Raw genomic sequence first — 27942 nt, 5'->3', positions numbered from 1 at the left:
TTGCTTCCTGTTGCCGTGCTAGCAAGAGAGACCTTTGCTTTCGAATTTCTTGCTCGGATGGAAGTGGAAAATAATTCGCTCTGAAGATTTTGGCTACGAAGCCCACCCACTTCCATCTGACAGGATATGTCAATACACAAAATTGTCGAATATGGACAACGGAAAGTCCACACGCAAATCTACCAGTACCACTTCATCCTGAAAATGTCACTGTGTGGTGCGGGTTTACGGCATAATTTATCACAGGGCCATATTTTTTCGAAGAGACGGGTGTTTCCGTTCCTGTTACCTGTACCGTCACTGGTAAGTTCTATGAGTGTCTTTTTCGAAACCACGTCATTCCAGCTCTACAACAGCGTGGATGCGTCGATGGGATCATTTTTATGCAAGATGGCGCACCTCTGCACACTGAAAATATCGTTAAGCAGCTGCTGAAGCGCCATTATGGAAATGGTAGAATTATCAGCCGCCATTTCCCTACAGCCTGGCTGTCCCGATCACCTGATATTAATGTGTGTGACTTCTGGTTGTGGGGCTATCTGAAAGATGTTGTGTTCAGTGTTTCCATTGCAAACTTAGTTGCGCTGAAGGCACGCCTTGCGTAACACATTCTGAACATGACCCCGGAAACACTTCGATCAGTTGTGGAACGTGCTGATTCTCGATTTCAACTTCTTGCAGAAAACGGTGGACAGTACATTTAACATGTTTTGCGCAAGTCACACTGAAATTAATAATCCAATTTGATTTTGATTTATGCTATTTATCGGTTTTTGACCTCAGGACACTTCAAAACCGACGTGATTGATACTTTTTATACGGTTTTTGGCCTCAGGACAATAAAAAATCGATTTTTCCCATTCGATGTGATAAGACCTTGTACACTGAGTAGTACAGTTTCTTTAACGTCAGACGTACGCTTTAGGCATTGTAGTGTAATCCACTTGTCATTTCCAGTCGACCACTATTAAATTATGATATTTACAGTGCCATCTATTGCTTCATTTTGTAACTATTTATTTTTCTTCTGCCATAGGATTTTCCCCTTCTCCGTTAGTATTCCGTTGCAATTTGAAGTCATTCTGACCAGTGGCGTCATTTCTACAGGGGTTTGAAAGTTTAACTTTAATTATAATAACCCCGTATATTTTATCTCACTAGCTGACCTCCGATCAGCTGCGAATTTTTTGATAGAAAATCATGAATCCAGACGCACATCTGGGACCATACTCCAGACGCATGCAGTTAGTTAGAAGCCGCTTGTGAGACACGATGCCAAAAGCCTACTATAAACATCAAATCAGCTTGATATCCCCCGTCGAGAGCACTCATTATTTCGTACGAATCAAGCTCATTGTCTTTGACAAGAACGGTTTTTCTGAGTCCATGCTGATTATGTGTCAGTAAGTCGTTTTCTTCAAAGTGTTGCATAATGCTGGGACACAGTAGGGTTGGAATGCTAGCTCGTATCGAACAGTGGGTGTAAAATCGGTCTGGCCTTTTTAAATTAATCATCCTGGTGCTTGTGTACTATGGTGGAAGGAAGTAACGGAAACGTTACGACGGAGGCACGCAAGTTGCAGGGAAGCTTATAAAAGGATCTCTTCAAATAACATCAAAAGGCTGTGATTACTCCATGGCCGCGTATTCTGCTAGTCGTCTCTCGCACTGTGAGTGACAAAGGTCAGACAATGAAAAATGGTACAGCGTATTCGTTCACATTAACTGCGAAGGTGACAAACTCTACATCCTGCGTACAGCATTATTCACATTCGGAAGCGACGCCATTAGGTATAGACCTAAGGTATTAGGGTAGTTTACAGCAAATTCTGAACAATCGATGGACAATGGCTGTAATTTTTGACCCACGAAAAGTTTATTGTTCTAATTGCAGCAACAATGCTACGTTTGTACCTAGTTTCTCGTACGTCTCTGAGCTCGGCTATGACCTTTCCAAGAGCTGCGCACCGATATGTATCAAAATTCTTTCTTTGCCAGATCATACTCTATTCCTTGTTTACCTGCTTCCTGTCTCAGCCCTGCTTGTCGGCATATTGTTTCACTTGAGATGTAATGTTTTCTTCAAGCGTCAGTGTCTTCACCTCGTGTTGCATTTTTATGCTGGTTTCAATTTTGAAACTTACTTATATGTCAGAAAGAACAGACACTGCTCTCGATCCGCAACTGAACGAAATACTTCGAAATTTGCTCAAAGACTGTGAATTCTTTGACGGCAACTCTATTAGGTATAGATCTACAACGCAACAGTGACATATAAAATATATTTTTTTAAATTAAATCCTTATTTATCTCCTTAACTTCCTACTTTATCTGGGCTTGATATTTTGAGACACTATCGTAAGAAACCTTTTCGTGCGATTCCACTGTAATGTTACTAGACGCATTCTCCTGGACTGCATTCATACCCACGCCTACGAGGATTTTTCGGAAAGTAGGGAAGGATAGGTCGCGAAGTGGAAACCACAGTCAAAATCAAAACAGTTTTCTTTGCTCGTTTAACTATAGGCCTACCTTACAGCTCTACATAGTCGCCGCTCCGACGTAGACATTTGTCGGAGCGTTATACCAAATTTCCAACACCATCGTCATAGAAGGCAGCCGCCCGTGCTTTCCGACATTTCTCTACGCTGTCTATAGCGCATAGCCAGCGCCCAAGTGTTGTCTTCGTATCCAACGTTTCATGTGAATAGAGATGATGCTCAGGGCGAGCCAATTAGGGCTGTGTTGTGGGTGATCGAACACTTCCCATCGAAAAGACTTCATAAGCGTCTACACTGCCCCTGCAGAGTGCGGCTGAGAACTGCCATGAAGAAGGAAGTGCATGGCAGTTGTGTTCTACATCTGTATCTACATTTATACTCTGCAAGCCACCCAATGGTGTGTGGCGGAGGGCACTTTACGTGCCACTGTCATTTCCTCCCTTTCCTGTTCCACTCGCGTATGGCTCTCAACGGGCCCTCCCACTTGGCGGGAGACATTGTTGTTCTAGGCACCTTTACTAGCTCACAGTGCGCTCACAACTGAAAAGAGCGTCTTGATGCGATCGACAGGCACATTAGAGACACTTCCCAAAACGCCTGTGAAAAGCCTCGTCGGATTTTCACAGTGGTTTCCATTTCGCGACCAATGGTTCCTCACTCTCCGAATAGCCCTCGTATATTAGGCGGTGAATCCGGTCCCTCCATTGTCCTTGGTCTCAACATCGTGCAGTTGCTTCACACATCCCGTACAGAAGTATCTACGTTAGTTTCAAAATCGATGAAAAGAAAATGGTTTGCCGCTGCAGCAAGAAACAATCATAGAGAATACTATAAGTGTCTGAAACAATAATAAACGCAAGAAACTAGTCCGTACATTTCAATACACATATGCCATACACAAGATTTTGGTACAAAATCGAACATACACTGATCCTGTTGCCTTATATAGGCCTATTAAATGCATGCTTAGAAAGACAATACACTATCTGATTATAAGTAACCAGGCACCTATTATTGTGCATTAATATGGAGTGTGATCAGTCTACGCATTTATATCTGCTTAAAATACGCTGGGACGCTCATGAACTGACTTCATGTCTGTGGAGAAATGGCAAACCGTTCTCCCTCAAGAGTCGAAACCAGAGAAAGTAGGAATGTCGGGCACTGGGGTCTGGAGCGAAAGCAACGTCCTAACTCATCCCAAAATCTTTCCATTGGGTTCAGATCGGGTCTCTGGGCAGGTCAGACCTTTTCAGGAAACCATTGACACATATATGCTGCTTTATGACAAGGTGCATTGTCATTTGATATAAACAATCATCGTCTCCGAGCTGTTCCTCTACTATAAGCATTAAGGGGGGGGGGGGGGGGGGTAGGACGTCAAACGGGCCGACTTGGAGCAGAAGAGGCGCCACACGACATTTTAATTTCCACTGTCTATACTTTTACAAATAAATTCATAAAACTTTGTCAACACGACCAGGAAGGATTCAGGATTTAAACTCATAGCAATTTAAGTTCAAAAGTATAACAAAATAAGCTGCATTTGTTGCTATAGGCACACTTTTCTTCACAAGTAAGAGAGTCTTCGATGAATTTTGCGCAGTATACAAACCATACTTACAGGTGTATGAAACTCTAAAATTTATTTAATTAATAAAAAATGAATGAGCTGTTACATTTTAAACTTCATGTTTAGGAAAAACTCAAATTTTATGGTTAATTATCTCAATTTTTAGCACAGTTTCTAATAGATTTAGAAAATTCTAGAGTTTCATACACCTGTAAGTATGGTTTGTATGCTGTGCAAAATTCATTGAAGAATCTCCCTTACTTATGAAGAAAAGTGTACCTATAGCAACGAATGCAGCCAATAGTAAGTGAAAAAAATGATGAAATTTCCCATGTAAAAAAATATATTTTGTTATATTTTTGAACTTCCACTGCTATGAGCGTGAATCCTGAACCCTTCCTGGTCATGCTGACGAAGTTTTATGAATTCATTTGTAAAAGTATAGACAGTGGAAACTAAAATGTCCTGTGGTGCCTCTCCTACTCCAAGTCGGCCAGTTTGACGTCCTACCCCCCTTAAACAATTCTGTGAAATAGGTTCATATCTTCCCCATTTACTGTCTTATTAAGCGCATTAAGGGGATCACACACTATTTTCAAAAAAGACGCCTATACTGTAAAACCACCTCCTGAGTAATGGCAGGTAACGTTCTACTCACATTCGTCAAACCCTTCCATCGGATGGCCACAGGCTACAGTCACCCAGTATCCAATGGCGTCGCTCTATACACCGCCTCAAGCGTCGCTTAGCATTCACTAAAGAAATGTGTGGCCTATGATGAGCTGCTCGACCATTATACCCTATAGCCTATACTTTTTAGCTTCCTGCGCATTCATTGTCCTAGCTGCGTTGCTGGTAGCACTTTGGAACTCACGAGGGACTCCTTACGCTAATATCATGCATCCACCCTCTGCAGTACTAAGTACATGAGGTCTGACTGGTCTTGGTTTAGCTGTGGTTGTTCCTTCGCGTTTCCACTCCACAGTCACAGAAACAACAGTAGCCTTGGACAACTTTAGAAGGAGAGAAATGTCCGTCATGGATTTGGTACTCAGGTGACATCAAGCGACTAGTTCACGTTAGCAGTCACTGAACTGTCCTGACCAACAACTTCTGTTGTTACTGCTTCTCTATTGACAGCTCCGTACTCCCAGTTTCCTTTTAGACTGCCAGGTCCGCCTCTCATGACATCTAGGGCTCGATTCCGCATTGCTTAGGGGTTTTCGGGTATGTTTGATCAGTCACATTAACCTTCAACATGGCTATCATACACACGAACATCGCGCTTGGACGATAATGTGGTATAACAAGAGATAGCAACGGAGATGGTGGTGGTGGTATGTTCCTATGGGACCAAACTGCTGACGACATCGGTCCCTAGGCTTACACACTACTTCTTCTAGCTTAAACTAACTTACGCTAAGGACCACGCACACACCCATGCCCGAGGGAGGACTCGAACCACCGACGGGGGGAGCCGCGCGAATAGTGGCAAGGTGCCGCTGACCACGCGGCTACCTCGCGCGGCAACGGAGATGATAATTATAGCATTAAACTGATTTGTATCTCATGATTGACTGATATCACTGTACTGTAATTACCTCAAGAGCAGGGTGGCATGCCATCTCACAATCACAAAATTAAAATTCTCTGAAAGAAAAATGCATGCGCAAGTGGTAAACTAACCTGGAATGTAACTCAATTAATATTTTCACATTTACTGACCAATAAAATGAATTATGGTAATTAGAATACTAAATGTGCATGAGTCTAAGACGGTAGAATTATTTTTCTTTAACCTGAGGGATGAGGGACCACATTCGAGAGGAGTGCGATTTAAATCGTTATCCGGAACCGTAATGTCGGTTTTTTACTGCTTCCCTGTAATGACCATAGTGAAAGTCAGGATGGTTTCTTTGAAAAAGATACGGCCGTTTCCTTCAAAATCCTTGTTGAGTTTTTCCCCTTGTATGTATTGTATGTTAACAGGGGACCTAGAAACGTCGGAGAGACTCCATCCCCGCCGCAGCTGCAGTGGTCCACAACCCCACGACGACTACCGCATCCACTTCACCCCTCCGCTACCCCACACCGAACCCAGGGTTATTGTGCGGTTTGGGCCCCGGTGGACCCCCCAGGGAACGTCTCACACCAGACGAGTGTAACCCCTATGTTTGCGTGGTCCAGTAATGGTGGTGTACGCGTACGTGGAGAACTTGTTTGCGCAGGAAACTTGTAACTGAGGCGGAATAAGGGGAACCAGCCCGCATTCGCTGAAGCAGATGGAAAAACGCCTAAAAACCATCCACATACTGGCCGGTTCACTGGACCTCGACACTATTCCAGCGGGCGGATTCGTGCCGGGGACCAGGCGCTCCTTCCCGCCTGCAAAGCCGTGCGTTAGACCGCACGGCCACCCGGGCGGGCTCGCCGTCAATGGGACTTTACACCATTAACTTTTTTTGCGTCCTTCGTTCAAGGGCATTCGACCTGTGTGAACATGGATAGTTTGTATACAACTAAGCATTACATTTGAAAGAGTATCCTCATCAGCAAAACATTATGGCTTTCGCTGACGGCTGGCAGCGATGCTTGGCTGAGCCCAGGTCGGTACGAGTAGAGCTGTGCTAGACATCTCGTGATTGGGAAGCGGTATGTTGTAAGGGACTCGCCCACAGCAATTATCCCACCAATATACGTACAGGGACGTAAGTAATCACCATAGTTGACATTTGGTTAGCTTTTTATTATGCCGACGCAGGTTTGGTCTCAAGCATGCGCCGTAACTGCCGAAGAGGTCATTACTGTGAGATGTTTACTGCAAGCGTTCTCATATAGTCTTCGTTTGCATAAGGCACGGTTCGGAGACTGCATTTCATCGCATCTGGCTGGAATGTTTTAGTTTTATCGTCAATCGTAAGATCATGTACGTCCTTATTACCTCTTTATCTACAAATGTTCGTTGGTGGTTTCCTTTCGTAGCTTGTGTTATAATATTTACGTAATACATCGTTTATGTTGTATCTGTAACCATTACTCTCATTCATGCAAAGATGAATATAAAATTTTTCTCAGTTTTGTAAATTTCTGCAATGTTGTAATCTTCAGTAAATGCCGTTTTAAAGAGTATATTTTCTGGTAGAATGTATGCGCCAATTGTTAACGAATGTAGCCGGTTCATATATAAGAACTGTAGTATCGTCTGTAGCAGAAAAAGACAGGAGGATGTTACTAGTTGAGTATCATCATTGCTCTCCTACTCAGTAACAACAGAAACCTACTAGACCGAATTATTTTGCTTACCTGTTTTGCAAAGACCGGATGTGAAACATGAACGAAATACATCGACTTGTCCACGAGCAGTGCTCAGTATATAAGGAGCAAAACTATTTGCTCACAGCTATTAAGAAAACAACATGAAGTAAGGAAAGATACAGCACATTTATGTTATTTGTCCATACCTGAAGCTAAAATTAGTACTGTATACAGACAGATATGAAATACACTTGCTACAAGAAGATCTCAAGAGGGATCTATCTATATAACTGGAAATTCAACTACTCAGACACTGAATATTCTGTGTGCTAGGTCGGGGCATAAATGTGGAACTTTGCCTTTCGTGGACAATACTCTTAGCAACTGAGCTATCCGGGCACGACTCGCGACCCACCCTCACAGATTTACTTCCACTAGTACCTCTCTCATACATTCCAAACTACGCAGAAGATTGCTTGGGTACCTTGAAGGACAATCACACCTAAATAGGAGTCTTTTATGGAGCTTATTAGGTTTTTTTTTTCTAAAAGTGGTAAACATTTGAACAGAAGTAAATCGTGAAATGTGTTGTACAGTTTATCAGGGCCTTGATTGAGAAGAAAACTACGTACAGGTATAGCACGCTTGTGGCCTCAATATCTAGCGCCATAAAACAAAGTAGCTGCAATATCAACACCAACAGCAGAACTGGCTAAAAGGAAATTAGTGTCGTTTTAGTTTTCCGATACTGTGTATAGCATTGAAAAACTGCAGTCAATTCAACAATAATGTCTATACAAAAGTCATCATGAGGTAACTGGAGTCTGGAGCATGTAATAGCATCAACAGTATCTGAATGTACTGCAAAGCCCCCTAACGACCCATTTATCTTCGACCATCATAATGCTTATTGGTGCAATATCCTGGTGGTATTAACTCTCTGGCCGTGTATTGACGTCGGTGGTAATGCGACAATTGTAAACGCTGGCTTCGCCCAGGTAGACAGTAAACGGGTATTAGTGCATGCTGACTCTGAGAGCAAGCTATTGAGGTGGTTAGCACATGTTAACACGAGTCATCGAAGAACTTAGCGGATTGCTACGGACGAAACACTATCTGTGGGAACTCTGCTTTCAATGAGATTACGTCGAGGATCAGCGGTGTCTCATTTAGAAGCAACAGTGAATACGACAGAATGGGCACCGTATCACTGAATTCGGTTCGGCTTTAAACGCTCCACATTCGAAATGGATTTAAATTCGGGAATGATGTAAATTTAAGTATGTGCATTGTACGAGGTGATATTTAGGCTGATCGCTAAATAAATATGTCTCTTACGCTAGCAGACTCTTTTTTGTGCAAGTGTGATATATTGTTGGCACGGAAATGGATAAATGAAACATTTCTGCGCAAATATGATAAACGTCATGAAAGTCGGTAAGCCTTACTTTTCTTGATGATCTTCATGAAACTAGAATAGTGTTTCAGGAAAGCCCTCGCCCAGTTTCAGTACTAGAAATATTAAAGAGAAACTGATTGTGACCAAGGCGTATAATTACAACATCCAACTAAGTACTGTAACAATTCCAATTTGCATTGGAAACGATATTCTTAAAGTTATAATTAGCTTACACCGCGTGGTCCTATTTTTATTATGTTAACAGCCGAATACAGCAATAGTTTATTTTCGCATTTATTTCATCGTAAACAAGCTATTATTTCACTGATCGTTTCTGTAATCACGAGAGATTCATATGCCGATAATTTCCATACGTTACAAGAAGTTTTGCTGAACTGATGACGAGTAACTATGTCAGAAGTTATTGCATTAAATTGTATTCTGTGAGAAAATATAAGAGGACAGAAAATGCTGAAATTTAAAAATAATCGCCATATTTCATGTTTCATGTACGTCAGAGTTGTAGTGCTGACTTTATTTAGATGAGACAGGAAATTAGAGAAGAAATAAACACTATATCTACACAGGCATTAAGTTAAATCAAATACTCCATTTCACAAAATAAGAGTACCAATTTCGGCTAATTGAGACAATATTACTATTCTGAACCGTTGAAGCAATGTAACCTACTGAAAGCAAATTGTGTTCAGACAAATTTTATTCCTGATAGTTTATTCTATGCAGCAAAGTCAATGCCAGAGTTTGAGGGAGATCCCTCTATACAGAGAAGCATCATAACAGCTTCGTCTCAGTTAATGAATGAACTGCACACAGGACAAATGTTGACCACCTGCGCTCTTTCTAGGTAAATACTACTGGAACAGTTATTGTTAGTAAATCAGTACTTAAAGAAAGCTTCAAGTTTACCTCGTTATTCAGCTCATTGACGTAATTAAACAAAGCGAAGTTTTCCTCCTCCTGTTTGAGAAACTGTGCAGCTAGCCTGTCCACGTCGTCCTCACCGGAAAACTCCTTGATCTTCTGTAGGATACTGTGGTATGACTCAATCATCTTCTCTGTCGCCTCTCGTTGCATTTCTGTAAACAAGACATGACACTGAATTTTATTAGTTTCATTCTATTTATTTACATTTCTTCCTTTTTGGCTAGTTTTGGGGACGCAATCATTTCTTTCTGGACAGATATGTCTACCAAGTTTGGTAAAAATCGGTCGAGTGGATTAGGAGGAGCGTTTTACGCATGGCTTTGCCCGAGTATGCAAGCGTGACTTACATGTCACATTTATTTAACATATTTCACATTTATTTGTACACATGTTTCACCTGCATCTCTAGCGAACTTCGTCTTGCAGTTTCGTTTCCACGCATCTCAATTTTTATGATGTCGTATCTTTAGAATAATGTGTTGTACAAAGATATAACTTTCCATGTACATTCAGTGGTATATTTGGATACTGCCTGCGAAATTTGTTGCAAATAGGGTTAGTAGGAAATAAATAATAAATTTAAATGTCATACCTGATGCGGCTGTGCTACTGCATGCACAGCGAAAATGTAGTAAGCAACAAACTTCTTTTCTTTCATCATTTTGTGAGGTTGTCGGGGCGAAAAAGTTTCTTAAGGCTTCGAAACTAAGTTTAAGGTTTGTTATAAGTCAATAAATGTTCTTATTCTCAAATACCGGACCAATAAGAATTGGGAATTGGAGCGTCAGGGGCTACATTTCTCACCTCCAAGCCCACACCCACCCCTTCGATAGGCAGGTGCTTCTTATCCCCACAGCTGTTCTTTCCAGACAGTAAGTGATTCGTGTACCAAGTTTGTTTGTAATTGGCCTAGTGGTTTAGGAGAAGATGCGGAACATCATACATACATACACATGTATGTATCCATTTTTATATTATTATGTGTGGATATGGGAACGTTGTGGCTCGGTAACTAAGAGGTAAAGCGATAGACTACAAATCCAAAAGTTTCGGTTTCTATCCCTGGACAATCTTAGGATTTTTATCTGATACTTATCACTACTTTCACCTCTTGCAATGCTTGTTGATGTGAAAAATACCGAGTTCCACTGTGGTTCGGAATCCACATTATAGCAGGCCGGAGTGGCCGTGCGGTTCTAGGCGCTACAGTCTGGAGCCGAGTGACCGCTCCGGTCGCAGGTTCGAATCCTGCCTCGGGCATGGATGTGTGTGATGTTCTTAGGTTAGTTAGGTTTAATTAGTTCTAAGTTCTAGGTGACTGATGAGCTCAGAAGTTAAGTCGCATAGTGCTCAGATCCATTTGAACCAATCCACATTATAGATCCCCCTATTAACTGGCTGGGTAGGTCAGTTCAGAGATCAGGGGAAAGCAATGGCATACCACCTCCAACAGAACCATACTAAAGTACCGTAGTCTTCGAATAAATATTCAGGCTGATGACGCTTTTCTTAGGGACACAATGGGACATTAATCCATACACAGCATAAAATGTAGTTTAGGCTTCAGAATAAAGCAAATATGATGCACTAAAAGATACTGAAACTATCAAGAAAGAATGATAATTAACGACACAATCTAAGTAAATGTATAATTAACATTTATTGTTCGAAGCTCAACTTATCACGTTGACATGTATTTTATGCAACAGTAAAACTCAATGAATGCAACTATGTTCACACTTAACACCAGTATATGACGGAATAGCGAGGAAAACGGCGTGATCGACACATTCCGCAGTTTGTCCTACCGTCCGTTGCACCATAAATGACATGTTTATGCGGAAAAACAGTGCCAAACGTTGAAATACACAAAAATATCTGTCAGTTCTATGTGAGTCACTGGATCGCGTACCTTCTTCTTCGTCTTTTTCCGATTCCCCATGAGAGCGGTGTTGTTATATGTGTTGAAGCAATGTTTGTGACACCTGGTGGCCGGAAGCCAGGTCTTCTGTTCAAGTGTCAGAACGTTTTCTAAATGTTTGAGTAGCAGAAATCCGAGACGGGGCGGAGGTACCAGCCCGGTATATACCTATGGGGATGTGGGAAAACGCCTAAAAATAGCATCCAGGAGGGCCAGCACATCAGTCCTGGTCATCAGTCTGCCAGGTGGATTTGATCGCCTTCCCGAATCCCGGGAGCAGTGAGCTAACATGCTCTGTTATCCCGGCCGACAGTCATTGGATCATGTATATTACACTATTACACACTTTAACGGCAATTTAAGACTGTTACACTGTAATTCACCAAAAGTGAAGACTTACTCTTTATGTATTTTTTTTTTTTTTTTTTTACATAAGCGCTTGAGAATAGGGCTGCGATTCCGAAACTAGCCGCAAAGAAAGAAATGTAAAGAAATTAAATAAAGGCAAGAAAGTGATGCTACTCAAGTGCCGTTTACAGATGAATACTTTGTCAGCTACGGACCTACAAAGAAAGTTCTCCACCTAAAACAATGTTGAAGAACAAGAAGAAACAACATTTACAACTTCTATTCAACGACAAAGAACTTTTTAACTATACTATAATCTATAATACTATTATCTATATTCATCTTCCATCACAATATTGTACAGTGCGTTTGGAATCTTACATGCTTCCTACGAAACAACATGAAACAGTTATTTCTTACAAAATTATGAATTGCATCATTACAGACATTAGTATTGGTTTGCAGGTTCTCAGTGAAGTAATACTCTCCGTTTTAGCCACTTATTTATTTGGAAAAAATGCTGTCTGTCAAACGCTGCAGAAAATTACTGTTAAAAATAATGTTTTCTTGTTGCTCACATAAGTGATTCGCGAAGTTATATATTACGACAGCAAAAGGAAACGTGAAACAAATGTAACGAATAATAAGCAAATGCAGATTGAGCAACAACGGAAAAGCTGACTCAGATACAGTGCCAGCGGAGATCAACGGTGGAAGCTTAAAGCCCTGCAGCTGTTTCATTAGACCATGGCCCTTCTGTCTTCCCATTATTTTATTTTGAAATAAGGCGTTTGTCGCGGGTAATGAGAAGTTTGTTTGTAAACAAGATCGAATGCACGTCGCTGCTTTATTCTCAGTTGTCTGCCGTACCGCTGTCTTTACTCCTCTTTCGTATATCCAAAAAGTGAGAAAAAAGACTAAACGCCGTGTTCTGATGTTGCTATGTTTGGGTGATACCTGAGGAATCATCTCACTGTAACTTTAAATAGTGTCTATAATTCCACATAAACTTTTTCTGGCAAGACTACCTAAAACGTCAACATTTTCTTGCCGAGGAGCTTCTCGACGGTGTCGCTATGAAGATAACTTTCTTAGGCTCTTTTCTGGAAAGGCGTTTGGAAAGGAACGGCAGAAAATAAAATCCTTTCCCACCTCCTTTTTCCCACTGCATGTGGCAAGTTTCTTAAATCTGGCAATTAGAGAATGAGATTTTAATTTTCACTTTAATATTTGTCATTTCCGTCGACCATCATAGTAAAACATAGAAGTAGCTATCCTGGCACGCATCCCAAAGGGGTAGTACAAATTGTCAATTGCTTTAACCTTAGTCTCCTTCCATGGTTCATCAACTATGAAAAGCGTCTGAGATTGGTATGGCTTCTTCAAATTCTGACAGATTTTAGATAACATGAACTTCACTTTTGCTTCAAAGTTACAATTAAGTAAAGACAGATGTCTAAGATATTATATGAGACATATGAAACTTGAACCATATTGACAAAATTTCTGAACAACTGTACATGTAATCGACGATTACCCAAACATCTCTCAATTTTCTTTCTACTATGGATTCTGGACGTCGATGTTGTATCGTTTATGAGATCCTGTCGACTGATATTTGGTACAATGGATTTCGGATACGTTCTGCAGGGAGTAAGTATTATTTTAACAAAGCGATTTATATTTTTTCCGTTTGGCAGCACAAATGTTAGTGCAGCACTTTGGATTTGGTCTACAGGTGCAGTTGTGTTAAGCAGACATTTATATCTCGTAATTACCACAGATTTGTGCGATTAATGACGAAAAAATAACACAACTTCCACCAGAAAATTTTAGATATTTTAATAGCCTTCCAGTAACATAGTTAAACAATAATTACAAGAAATGTAGTCTACGCTTGAATTCTCCGTCGGCAAAGGACTCATTTTGTCTTCATTTCGAAGAAGACGTATGTCACACATTTAGAGATTTGACAGAACTGCTAATATATGAATAAATGCTACACATCATAATTCACGAATAGAATATACAAGTTCAGAATCATAACGGCCAGTAGCGGCCAAAGTAACATTTCTAGATTTCTTTTGTGACGCCACGTAGGCATAATAACAACGCATGTGCGCCTGTGGCTGTAGGTCGGGGCGGGGGATGGGATGGATATAGACTTCCTTGGGTGATGCACGGATAAAAGCAAGGCGTGGATCTTGACGTGCCATCGTTAAGGTACAGTATTGTCAGAACTACCTTACTTTCAGTAACATCTAAGGTTGATGCAAATTTGTGTAGACTAGCAAGTTTCGTTAGCTAGAATGAGCAGGCACGCATGTTAAACAATCTTTTGGACAATTGAGGTTGATGTCGCACTTTAATGTAGTCGCTGCAGCGTGGATGTAGCTAATTATAAACCAGACGTTTACAGGAGTGTCATTGCCAGAACAGCAGGCGAGTAGATAATCCCTACAATGTCATCAGTCACCACGACCATCAGTCACTTCTGGATATTATTTTCTGGTCACACCAAAAAAACAACTTTGATTATCAGCAGTAGTTGGACGAGGATGTAGAGCCCGGTGTTCTCTTTAGGGCTGTTCGGGAGAAGCAGGCTATGTGCCTATGTCGTGTTTTACTCTCTCCACCATCAATAAACCTACTATAACCCACCCTTTATTTATAAAGCCAAAATCAGTAATTAAAGAGAGAATTAAATAACAAGGAAATAATTAATTCAATCTCGTGTCTCTAATAATTGGACTTCTACTGTCGTAAAATGAAATATCGTGGCACTTTGATATATTCACAAACTGCACTTGAGATTTCTCACTCGATTTCATACACATCTGAAATCTAAAAACCTGTGTACTACGCAATATTTAAATAATTATTTCATACAAGTTCTAGGGGGGAATGATGACCATAGATGTTAAGTCCCATAGTGCTCAGAGCCATTTGAACCATTTAATACAAAACTGAGGAATGCTGATCAGAGTAATACCAGTAACGTAGCATAACGAAGCTATGGAGATACAGGAAAATAAAAATACCCATAATTAATTACTAATGATGGTACGTTTCATTGTAAACATAATTTTTAATACATCTCTCTGTTGAAAATCTATCATTCTTCCATCAACGTTCCACTCTTTTATTTTATACAGTAATCAGCATGGCTTACAAGACAGTATCAGATGCAAAAATACGTGGGTATTGTGTAGATGCATCAGCGCACCTGGCAGTAAATTGATAAGTCCTGAAATATGATAGTGCGTGACTGAAATTAATTTACTGTAAATTAAAGGCGGAATTTATCTGAATAACACAATTAGAACAGTTATATTGCTTTCATTATAGTAATCGACAGTATGGAAGGCAGTATTACAGTTTGACGACTCAACTAAATACAAATTCATGTGTACCAAGACGGGGATGGAGATCGCTCATGTTCTTGTTGAATAAACTATCATCACATGCACAGTAAGAGGTTTCTGGAAGTACGAAAAACAGGGCGAAATGACTCGTAATTTAACCCCACGTGTCCGATATACGAGTCAAGTGATCCACTATGCTTGTTTATATAAACAGTCACTTCCTAAGACAAACATTCACACTTAGTGAAGAGAAGACTCCATTTTCAGGATAAAAGCTGTTTTCTAACTATACGGCTGAAGAATGTTCTTGAGTTTTTACTTCTCAAAATGTTTTCGGATAATGACTTCATTAAAGAACATAAACAATAGTAGTGGAGAAATATGTTACGGTACGTTGATGATGTGCGTTATTCCATGACACATGGGGTTGATGTTACCAGGGCTACCTATTTATGTGCTAGCAATGTGCATTGTGGATAGGATTGACGCAAATGTTCAGTGTAGATGCGTAGATGTGTGTGTGTGTGTGTGTGTGTGTGTGTGTGTGTGTATTTGGGAGGGGGGGGGGGGCGGGAGGGTCAAATAAATGAGCTGTGGGTGTTAGCCTGTCAATGGAATTGTGACTGAGTAGTGGTTAAGGCTGAAAACTCCGTTGCATGAGATGTGGAAGGAAAAGTTACGAGTGATATGTTGGGTGGTTTATTGAGTCGTTTTCCGGGGTTGGTGGGAATCGAATAAAGCGACGGGGCAGGAGAAGAGACAACATTGACTGTGACTTCTGAAATTTTCCCGGCGTATTTCTTCTTCTAATAATTTCCGGGTATGCAGCCGGATCCGGCTGCATACCCGGAAATTATTAGAAGAACATTGACTGTGACCGTGTATTTGGTTTAGGAGAGAATGGCGTGGGTTGTGAACAGGTCGAACTAATGTTGATTTGTGGTTGAGAATGAGATGGGCCTGGATGTTGAAAATGGTAATGGTTAAACTTCGTTGGAAGACATATTGGACAGCTAGCAAGACTTATTTTCGGGTTTTGTTGGGGAACGTATGTTGTCGAACTAATTACTCTGAATCATCTGGCAACGGCTGCTGGAAAGATTGCTCGGAAACGCTTAGGATATAGGTGGAGTTTGCTCACGTTTCTTTTGCGCCTCCCTAGCCTCGAGGTCGGCCATGACGCGGCGCTGCGCCTTGACTGCGAGGAAGTCCTGCAGTTTGGTGTCGTAGTCGAGGCGGCGGTGCAGCTCGCGCATCTCCTGGCCGTGAAGCAGCACGTCCAGCCGCCCACGCTCCTTCAGAGCCTGCAGCTTGTTCTGGGCCTCCTCTCTGCCAACAAACATTACATCTGATTCATTGCTGGTAGCTGGATTTCGTCAGAGTTCGTGATATAGACCTACATGTAACAGTATATTTCGACCTCGATTTATCGTCGTTATTTTGTAAGATATTTTCGCAGACGTGTTAGGTGGCGTTGCCCGAACCCTCCTGTGGCCAACCGCTCCATTCTGTTTCCCGCGACGCAGGTAGTCGAGCTCTAGTAAAAGCATTCACTGACGGTCTAATGTTAAATTTGCTAAAACATTCACTGAAAACAAAAAAAAAAAATATGAACCTATAGGGAATTAAGTTTTAAATATGTTTCTTTTTCAGAAAACACCATGCTAGATGGCGAAAACAACGAAAAAAATTGAGGAAGTTGTAAAAAGTTGTTTTCCTTAAATAAGTAAAAAACTATAAGGTTAAATGATAAAGTTTTGGGGCTTAAAAGGCTCTGTCGATCGCTTTTTGGGAAGTAGAGATTTATTTTTTACGTTTCGAGATACGTCGAATAAACCTTTAAGTATGACATTAACATCCACGCTAGATATCTCATTAAGACTCACGTTAAAAATCTCCTAACATTCACGTTTTCATACTTGCTATTTACTGTAACTATAGCCCAAGGTAAGTAAAAGAAATATCTACTTTAAAAATTTAAAAAAGTATTACTTGTATTTCGAGATATATAGATTTTTTTAAAAAGAAGGCATTGCCGATAATTGTCCAGATGTTCTCAGCGGATGGTCCAACAGTAACGATTTTAGGCTTAGTTCCTTCGCAAAGAGTTGTGTTACCATGCAATTAAATAATTTTTACGGTTTTATTAACTGAATAGATCAAAAATTGACATGAAAACCTTGCACGTCCACTGGGCGCGTTTTTTACTAACAATTTTAATTTCTGTTTTATGAAAATAGACTTCAAGGAAAGAAATTTGTGACATTTTTTCACGAATTAAAGAAAAAATTTCTATGACATTCTGAAGCCTCGATAATTTTTTAAAAAATCTAGTAGCCGCAGTTAACGTTTTGTAGCGACGTCCTTGATAGAGGATAACACTGAATACTTATATTTTCAAGAAAAAATGCTAGGATATGATTCACACGAATAATTACTGCACGAAGATTCTCTACACATATTTTTCATTATTTTACTCCACCGCAAATCTCTACTGAAACAGATAACCTATTATGCCACGTTGGTGCAACAGTAAGTTCGCAGACTATTTCTGTAGTGAATTTTTGTAAACTAAACATAATTGCAGGACTTTTTCACGTAGCAACTATAATATTCGTATTTACCTAGTCAAGCTATGCCAGAGTAAGTGCAAAAGGATGTTTGTACGTGTGAAGAAGCTGCCCTATCAAAGATCGCGCAGGCGTCGGCCGTTTAGAGTGTTTTCAGAGCAAGAGCGGCCCTGTTCCTCCCACTTCACCACCCGCTCCAGCTGACGCGCTCTGCGCTTGCGTGATTCACTTTTCTCTCAGTTAGTAATACTAAAACTCAATTAAACCAATCGTTCATACTTTCCCGGCGATCTGTTGACATCTTGGATATTCGGGAATCCAGCCGGATGTTCGCGTCGTTCTTGCACGATATTTCAACAGCGTGCCTCGCTGTCTTCTTCAGGTGCTACCTGAGATGTTCCGACTGCCGTCGGCGCCCGTTCTGGCCGTCCTCAACGGATGTGGTTATCATCTGAGGTGTGTCAGAACCGGTCTGAGATGTTGCGTACTCTATCTCCTGACTGTTACTATGATTTCCACTTCTGTTTCGTGCTGGGCACTCCCTAATCGGTCCGCGCCGCGTCGTATGCTCCGTCTGAGGTCCGCGCCCGCCAGACGCGGCTACAGGGGTCCGTTGAAGCCGAGTCTGGCGGGCGCGGACCACAGATGGAACACTCGACTCGGCGCGGACCGATTAGGGAACGCCCAGCTCCTCCCAGGCATAAATACCGGACTCGATCGACCCAAGGACCCCCACCTTCTCCTTTTCCTTGAACACATCCGCACACTAATATTGTCCGCCGCCTTGATCCCCCTCACCCCCTGGTGTCTCCCTTCCTCTCCACTCCCAACCAGTTGCCGCGCCTTTACCGTTGTGTCCCTCCCTCTCTCCATCTCCACACCCTCCATCTCCTTTCCCAACACAACTTCCACCACCTACCCCTCCCAGATGATGAGCTACCTCTCTCCTTCTGAGCGGATTTCCCCTCCTACTCCCCCTCCATCTCTTGTGTCTTCTTTCAGTGTCTCTGCGCTCCCTCCTGCCCTGTCTTCCCTTTTCCTCTCCCGCCCCATGTGTCTCCTGCCTCTTCATGAACCCACGGTTGTCCTTCCTCTCTTCATCCCGCCGCTTCCCCAGCTGCCCCATGCTCTCCCCTCCTTCTCCATCCTCTCTGACCTTTCCCTCGGCAGGTCCCACGTGGTAGTTTTATTCTTCGTCGTGTGTGCTCCAAGTGGGTTTTAAGTGTGTTGTTTCGGAGTGTTTTTAATACTGTGCCAACTTTTAACCTGTGCATGCACATCCAGTGTCTTCTCTGTGTTTTAAGAATCGCCAACTGTGTTTTAACTTTCTGGTGACTTTTTTAACTGTCCCCAATGAACGTCTACGTGTCAGTGTATTTTTACCTCCATTTTCTCCCCTTACTCTGTTTTATGTTCCCCTTTTTTATCTCCTTATGTATGTATTATTTTATTCTTGTTTTAGTTGTCATGTCACTCGGCTGAAGAGCGGCGGATTGTGCTGCTGACAGCCCTCCCCTGCCCATATGGGGCAGGGGAATGAAATCACAATAAAGAAAAAAAGCCCAAGGACCAGTCTCAGGTAGCACCTGAAGAAGACTGCGAGGCACGCTGTTGAAATATCGTGCGAGAACGACGCGAACATCCGGCTGGATTCCCGAATATCCAAGATGTAAACCAATCCTAATAGTTTTTGTTGCAAATATATGTATTCCGTATTATCCTCCACCAAGTGCATCACAGTAAAATATTAATTGGGTCTACTATATTTTCTTAATTAGTTATCTCGCTCCAGAAGGCCGTAGAATTTTTTTAAATTCCTGAAATAACGTCAGCAGTTTCTTTCTTTCAAACTTATTTTCAAAAAATAAACATTGAGATAATTATTAAGGAAAATACAATGTTTTGGCAGTCTTTTTATCCTTACAATCAATAAAATTAATTAATAACATGGTAGAACAACTCTGTGCGAAGTAACTAAGTCTAAAACCGTTACTTTAGGGCCTTCCGTTGAGATGATCTAGCCAGTTATCGAGACCACCATTTTTTAAAAAAATACACTCCTGGAAATTGAAATAAGAACACCGTGAATTCATTGTCCCAGGAAGGGGAAACTTTATTGACACATTCCTGGGGTCAGATACATCACATGATCACACTGACAGAACCACAGGCACATAGACACAGGCAACAGAGCATGCACAATGTCGGCACTAGTACAGTGTATATCCACCTTTCGCAGCAATGCAGGCTGCTATTCTCCCATGGAGACGATCGTAAAGATGCTGGATGTAGTCCTGTGGAACGGCTTGCCATGCCATTTCCACCTGGCGCCTCAGTTGGACCAGCGTTCGTGCTGGACGTGCAGACCGTGTGAGACGACGCTTCATCCAGTCCCAAACATGCTCAATGGGGGGCAGATCCGGAGATCTTGCTGGCCAGGGTAGTTGACTTACACCTTCTAGAGCACGTTGGGTGGCTCGGGATACATGCGGACGTGCATTGTCCTGTTGGAACAGCAAGTTCCCTTGCCGGTCTAGGAATGGTAGAACGATGGGTTCGATGACGGTTTGGATGTACCGTGCACTATTCAGTGTCCCTCGACGATCACCAGTGGTGTACGGCCAGTGTAGGAGATCGCTCCCCACACCATGATGCCGGGTGTTGGCCCTGTGTGCTTCGGTCGTATGCAGTCCTGATTGTGGCGCTCACCTGCATGGCGCCAAACACGCATACGACCATCATTGGCACCAAGGCAGAAGCGACTCTCATCGCTGAAGACGACACGTCTCCATTCGTCCCTCCATTCACGCCTGTCGCGACACCACTGGAGGCCGGCTGCACGATGTTGGGGCGTGAGCGGAAGACGGCCTAACGGTGTGCGGGACCGTAGCCCAGCTTCATGGAGACGGTTGCGAATGGTCCTCGCCGATACCCCAGGAGCAACAGTGTCCCTAATATGCTGGGAAGTGGCGGTGCGGTCCCCTACGGCACTGCGTAGGATCCTACGGTCTTGGCGTGCATCCGTGCGTCGCTGCGGTCCGGTCCCAGGTCGACGGGCACGTGCACCTTCCGCCGACCACTGGCGACAACATCGATGTACTGTGGAGACCTCACGCCCCACGTGTTGAGCAATTCGGCGGTACGTCCACCCGGCCTCCCGCATGCCCACTATACGCCCTCGCTCAAAGTCCGTCAACTGCACATACGGTTCACGTCCACGCTGTCGCGGCATGCTACCAGTGTTAAAGACTGCGATGGAGCTCCGTATGCCACGGCAAACCGGCTGACACTGACGGCGGCGGTGCACAAATGCTGCGCAGCTAGCGCCATTCGACGGCCAACACCGCGGTTCCTGGTGTGTCCGCTGTGCCGTGTGTGTGATCATTGCTTGTACTGCCCTCTCGCAGTGTCCGGAGCAAGTATGGTGGGTCTGACACACCGGTGTCAATGTGTTCTTTTTTCCATTTCCAGGAGTGTAGATATATCTCGAAAAGTAATTAATGTTTTCCAATGTTTTTAAGAGGTACTTTTTTTGACTTATCGCGGCTGTGTTTACAGTAAATAGCATGTACGGGAATGTGAATGTTAACGAGATTTTTGGCGGTTTTTCTATACATCTCAAACATAATAAAGCAGCCGATACTTCCAAATAGCAATCGGTAGATCATTTGGAGCCCTACAACTTTGGTATTTAACATTTTTCTGGAGTTCTAGTTCTTTACCTAAGAATAACAGCCGGCCGGAGTGGCCGTGCGGTTCTAGGCGCTGCAGTCTGGAGCCGAGCGACCGCTACGGGCGCAGGTTCGAATTCTGCCTCGGGCATGGATGTGTGTGACGTCCTTAGGTTAGTTAGGTTCAATTAATTCTACGTTCTAGGCGACTGATGACCTCAGACGTTAAGTCGCATAGTGCTCAGAGCCATTTGAGCCCATTTAAGAAGAACACTTTTTTATTTTGTTTACAACTTTGCAGGCTTTCATGAAACAGTAACTCTGTTTCAAATTTAATTTAGGGTAATAATTTTTGAAATCACTTCTCCATAACGCTTGGATTACTCAGCCGTACCGTACCAGTGCGCGAGCCGCGATGCGCCGTCGAGGCCCGCGGCTCATTCCGATACCCGTCCCAGCCCGAATGCGAAGAGCGTTCGGTGCGACGGGAAACAGACAGCACTAGAAAGAAAGAAATGACTGGCCACACAAGAGCGGATTTTCTTTCTGAAGCTTCGGCAAGCCTCTGAGATTCGCGAAGGTTTGATGTACTGAGAAGAGGGCGTAATTGAGCCCTTGTAAAGAGAATGACTGCAGATTCTCTCCAAGTAGCCGAACATAGCCATTTCCAGTCAATTATCGGTTCCGTACACAATGTCACGTTGATAATCTGGACCCATGGTTTCAAACCTCACCATCTGCTCTGACCAACTGAAATCGGGACTCATCTGACCAGGCTGCGGTTTTCCACTCGTCTAGGGTCCAACCGACATGGTCACGAGCCCGGGAGAGGCGCTGCAGGCAGTGTAGTGCTGTAAGCAAGGGCACTCGCGTCAATCGTCTGCTGCCGCAGCCTATTAATACCTAATTTCACGGCACTGTCCTAAAGGATACACTCGTCGTACGTGCCACATTGGTTTCTGCGGGTATTTGACTCAGTGTTGCTTGGCTGTTAACAGTGACAACAATATGCCAACGTCGTTGTTCTCGGTCGTTAAGCTTCAAATGGTTCAAATGGCTTTAAGCACTATGGGACTTAACATCTGAGGTCATCAGTCCCTAGACTTAGAGCTGCTTAAACCTAACTAACCTAAGGACAGAACACACACATCCATGCCCTATGAGGATTCGAACCTGCGAACGTAGCAGGTGCGTAGTTCCGGACTGAAGCGCCTAGAACCGCTCGGCCACAGCGGCCGGCTGTCGTTAAGGAAGGCCAATGTACACTGGGTTGTTCTTAGTAAGAAGTAATGCCTGAAATTTGGTAGTCTCGGTACACTCTTGACGCTAAGGATCTAGTAATACAGATTTCTCTACCGATTTCCAAAATGGAATTTCCCGTGCATCTAGCTACAAACACTATTTCGCGTTCAGAGTCCGTAAATTCCGTCCTACGGCCATAATGACGTTGGAAACCTTTTCACATGAACCACCTGAATCCAAATGACAGCTCCGCCATTGTACTGCCCGTTTATTAATTGCGTACGCGATACTACCGCTATCTGTATATAAGCATATCGTTATCCCATGATTTTTGTCTCCTCAGTGAATATCTCGAGGTAGCAAAGAAGTCAATGACAGAGGTTATCAAAGTATTAGGAATATTTAAATACATGACCCAACTTGGTGCCTGAAAAACTTTCTACAATGGCTATCGAGAAACGAAAATCAGTTTCCTGGTTATAACACATGGTTTTCTAATCACTAGTTTGTACAAATGCGCCAACTAGTACCATCTACCAGCTGGGAAGATGCGTCACTGTTGGCAATGATAGGAACACAGATATTTCATAGAAATATATGAATATGCCCAATCGGCCGGTGTGGCCAAGCTGTTCCGGGCGCTTCAGTCCGGAACCGCGCGACTGCTACGGTCGCAGGTTCGAATCCTGCCTCGGGCATGGATGTGTGTGATGTCCTTAGGTTAGTTAAGTTTAAGTAGTACTAAGTTAAGTTTAAGTAGTTCTAAGCTCTAGGGGACTGATGACCTCAGATGTTACGTCCAATAGTACTCAGAGCCATTTGAACCATCTTTTGTTCCTGCCGGACTCGTAATGCACAATCGGAAAATCACATGATGCATTGAATACAGAGTGCATTGCTGTTTATGATGTGGACCAGTGGGGACAGTGATTGTATCTTAAACAACATCTTGACTGTGTTCCGTATATGTGATGGTTCTGGGGCTGCGGAGCCAAATCGAGAGTCAGTCATATGCAGGTAGACGTTCTCTTTAGGGATATCCAAGCAAAGTCAAAGTGGATGTGACCACACAGAAACTGCGTTTCACGGTGGTACAATACTGAGAGCATTTATATTCGATTGGCTTGATAGATTGTCTTACAACCATCAACACCAACATACAGAATGAATCATCTAAAATTAGCACCGAAAATATTAAGGAAATGGAAAGTGCGGTTTTCACAGAATGGATTGGTAGTCAGTGGCTCGTATTCTTAGCCAATCAATAGATTGTAAGGATGCTTACAAAATATGCTTTTCTGTGCGAACAGACACTTTTTGAATGGAATAACGACTATTAACACTAACAACCCAAAAGCAAGGTAAATTAGAATGACAGTGGCGTTTGTTGCAGGATTCCAGTGCAAGTCGTTTACTAGATATCGCATTTTGAAAAGTTTCCACACCGACACTTGTTTTTGCTATACAACCTTGATAGTTGCAGCGTATGATGTTGTTGTGTTTGCTTACAGTGTGCTTGTGTGTCTCCTGAGTGCACTGTGACTTTCTAGTCAGTTAGTGTGCAATAATCCAAGCAGTAGGTGATGAGTGGACGATGGGGTTTACCAATGCAGAGAAAGCCGACATACTAATGGCATGTGGAGGGTGTAGGAAGAATGCAGTTCGATCTTGTACAATGTATGCGGCAAGATATCTCAATAGACGTCAACCATCTCGGCATTTATTTATCGATCTCTTCATCTAGTTACGTAAAAGTGGTAGTGTAACATCTATACAACGTAACAGAATGAAGCAAATGACGACAGATTAGGGGGAAGTTAATGTTCTTGCTGATGTTGCGGTTGATCCGTTCCATATATGTTGAATCTCACACTTGGTATGCTGTGAAAATTTCATGTCTCTACCATGAGCACTTTTTTTAGAAAATGGTTCATTTATTGCAAAAAATGTAGTTCAGAGATATTAAGGTTTAAATCTTCTTTTATTACAAATTCATATACAGACTTACATTTCCGAATCTTTTATGCACTAGAATTGCCCTGGCCTATAGTCTGTGTCATCTTCCGTGTCATAACAGCCCAGTGCTTGCCTCCTCCTTTTCTCTCTTGCTTCTTTTGTCAGTTGCTGAGCAGCTAACTCTGCTTCATGTACACGAAACTCATCCAGTTCCCACAGTCCTTTAGCTGTGTTCTGTCCAAATCTTGTCCCTAACTTCTACAGAACCTTAAGTCTTTTATAGTTCCTGCCATTAAAAGTTATTACAGCATCAGACACTGCTAACGTTAGAGTCATAAGGCCAACAAATACATTTTTAGGCACATGGCAACACACAACATGCAAAGTTTAACTTCACCACCACAAAGATAGAAAGAGACAGTTTCAGAAAGAGCTAGTGCAAGGATTTGCAGATCAATAATGACGTTGTCCATAATATCATTACTTTTACCATTGTCACCCATTTCTAAAGTTACACTCCTTTTCAATGCACTAGGGGCATGGTCACTTCAGAAACATTATCGTGGTTTCCTACAATGCTATCACACGTGTTTTCAAGTACTTCAGAAGAAAATGCATGTCTCACATATCTGTTACCGGCTAATTTGCGTTTCTTGAAGTCGCTTTTACGCTTAGCCATTTTATTTACGTATAAAAAGCAATAGAAATTAGCTTGCTACAAAAACAGCCGATAATCACACTACTTTGAACGAAAATTTTTATCAGAAACAAAGGACTGATTTGTTTATTCGTAATGCTAACTTCTGAGACGTAGCAGTTGGCACAAAGCAAAGCAATTCACAGCCTTCTAGACCGTGTAGTCCCCAAGATATGACTGCTCAACTGTGGCAGTATATGCGTAGCCACAAAATTTGACAGTCACATGTCAACATACAAAATATTATTTGAAGGTCTTAAAATTGTCTGATTTTAATGTATTATATACCTAAATGTTCAGGAAAGTCCAAAGTACATTATGGAGTAGAAAGCAGAAAATGTCAAATTTCAACGAATTTTACGTACAATGTCCCCTTAACACATTTCGATAGATTGGCTCCCACAGAAAGCAGGACACCCCATAGTGTAAGTTAAGCTGCTCCCACAACACACAGGATGGTTCAAATAGAAGACAGAGGCGGTGTTTCTTGTTGACGAAAATGTGGAAGACTCCACAACATGTAGAAACGGGAGAGTTTGTAGCACTGTGGAGTGTCTCCAAACAGTTCTCCAAAGGTAATGACCTCTACATTTACACTTATGTTCCACAATGATAGGGTAGCAGATATCTCAGTGTTCCATTTTTGGAGACACCAAGAGCATTGATACCTCACACTGGTGGGGCATATCGTGCCCAGGCATATGATCACTGTTTCAGTGGCCTTGGTGGTGGTCATCATCACCGCCATGTCTTTGGACACTGCGCATTTCATTTTTATGGCTTTTTACAAAATTACTCGAGTTCCAAACCAGCTCTCTCGACGATTTTTTATGTCAACAAAATGTCTCATCGCGTCGATATTGTGATGCAATCAGCCAATGACAATGAAGCATGATTCTCAATTTCTGTACCACTGATAAAACACCCCCCTGCACTGCTTTGCAAGGGACATATACATGTGAACATATCACGAACCATATTACACTGTGTACACCGCATAATGCAAATTCTATTTCCTAGTGTAGGAAACAGCCATCATCACACAGGAAGTGCAAAAACTACATTCCACATAACCAATGCACTTCGATATTTTCGTTTTGAGAAGAACATAGCACGTATTCCAGACTTGCACAGCCGACCAACGCCCCTGCGGTATAGACCAGTTTTCTGATTCCAGTGAAGGCTGTTCTATCACAATCTTACTCGTGTCACCCACCGAATTATACACAATCTCTCTAAATGAATGCATACTGAGTAGGTGAGCAACCCTCATTGTTGTATAGCAGATACGAGCCTCATATAATTAAGAGTGTTATGGTGATACAACAGACGATTGAGTAAAAGAAGTGCGTGGTTTATGCATGTTGGAGATCCAGATGAAAGGAGTTTGAAAAATTTTGCGTAAATCACTTGTGCTATCAATTCTGTAATATTGTTGCAATGTTTGGATTCTGTATAGAGAAGGTACTAGAAAGAGAGATATTATTCTAGAACTAAAATACATACACCTAAGGCTACACAAAAAAATGTTCAAATGTGTGTCAATTCCTAAGGGACCAAACAACATAGGTCATCGGTCCCTAGACTTACACACTACTTAAAGTAACTTATGCTAAGAACAACAAAGACACCCATGTTCGAGGAAGGACTCGAACCTCCGGCGGGAGGGGCCACGCAGTCCATGATAGGACGCCTCAAACCTCTCGGTTACTCCGCGCGGCTACTCCGCGCGGCTAAGGCTACACAGTTCTGGTACTAAATATGCTATAATGTTAAAGCAGTGTGGTTTCCGATATATTAGTCACGTGGAATAGAACACTGCCGGCCGAAGTGGTCGTGCGGTTAAAGGCGCTGCAGTCTGGAACCGCAAGACCGCTACGGTCGCAGGTTCGAATCCTGCCTCGGGCATGGATGTTTGTGATGTGCTTAGGTTAGTTAGGTTTAACTAGTTCTAAGTTCTAAGGGACTAATGACCTCAGCAGTTGAGTCCCATAGTGCTCAGAGCCATTTGAATAGAACACTACTAATACCCCAATGCAGAAAATATATTCCTTTTATGCCCCACTCATTATGGCGAGAAAATTTAACATGATAAAACTATTACCTTCTACACCAAAGGAAAAAAAAAGATTCTTTTTTATACATGGCACTATATAGCTTACTGTAATGTATAGCGCTCACCATTCACATCCTATTGTGCTTCAGAAACTATGCTATGCTCTCATCGATCTCATAAAATTATCGCCAGCAAAAGAAAATGTATGGGGATAAGACACCTTATGATAAATAGCCAAATTCATAGCACCGGTGTTTGACATGTGAAATTACAAGCCATGCTTCACTAACTCCATGAATAGAGCTCAGTCTCTTACACACACAACATCTGTCAAGCAGCTGTATTCACAGGGATTGCAGCACTTCACAAACCTCTATCACTGTTTTCAAATCACTGCAGGTATGTAACTGAAGACTCGATTTGTGTCTAAAATATGGCAGGGA

General features: G+C 42.4%; 1 protein-coding gene across 1 annotated transcript in view; it reads right to left on the bottom strand.

Moving 5' to 3' along the window:
* Positions 1-16650, bottom strand: part of LOC126184356 (coiled-coil domain-containing protein 63) — a 68992-nt gene extending 52342 nt beyond the window's left edge. The window contains exons 1-2 of the mRNA XM_049926736.1: positions 16449-16650; positions 9656-9825 (exon numbers count right to left, since the gene is read on the bottom strand). Of these exons, the coding sequence (XP_049782693.1) occupies positions 9656-9825; positions 16449-16650 (372 nt within the window). The remainder of the gene's footprint in view (positions 1-9655; positions 9826-16448) is intronic.
* Between the last annotated feature and the right edge of the window lie 11292 nt (positions 16651-27942).

The sequence above is a fragment of the Schistocerca cancellata genome, chromosome 4, assembly GCF_023864275.1.
Source record: "Schistocerca cancellata isolate TAMUIC-IGC-003103 chromosome 4, iqSchCanc2.1, whole genome shotgun sequence".
Classification (NCBI taxonomy): Eukaryota; Metazoa; Arthropoda; class Insecta; order Orthoptera; family Acrididae; genus Schistocerca; species Schistocerca cancellata.
The sequence above is the reverse complement of the archived record's forward strand: the minus strand, read 5'-3'. Positions and strand labels throughout refer to the sequence as shown.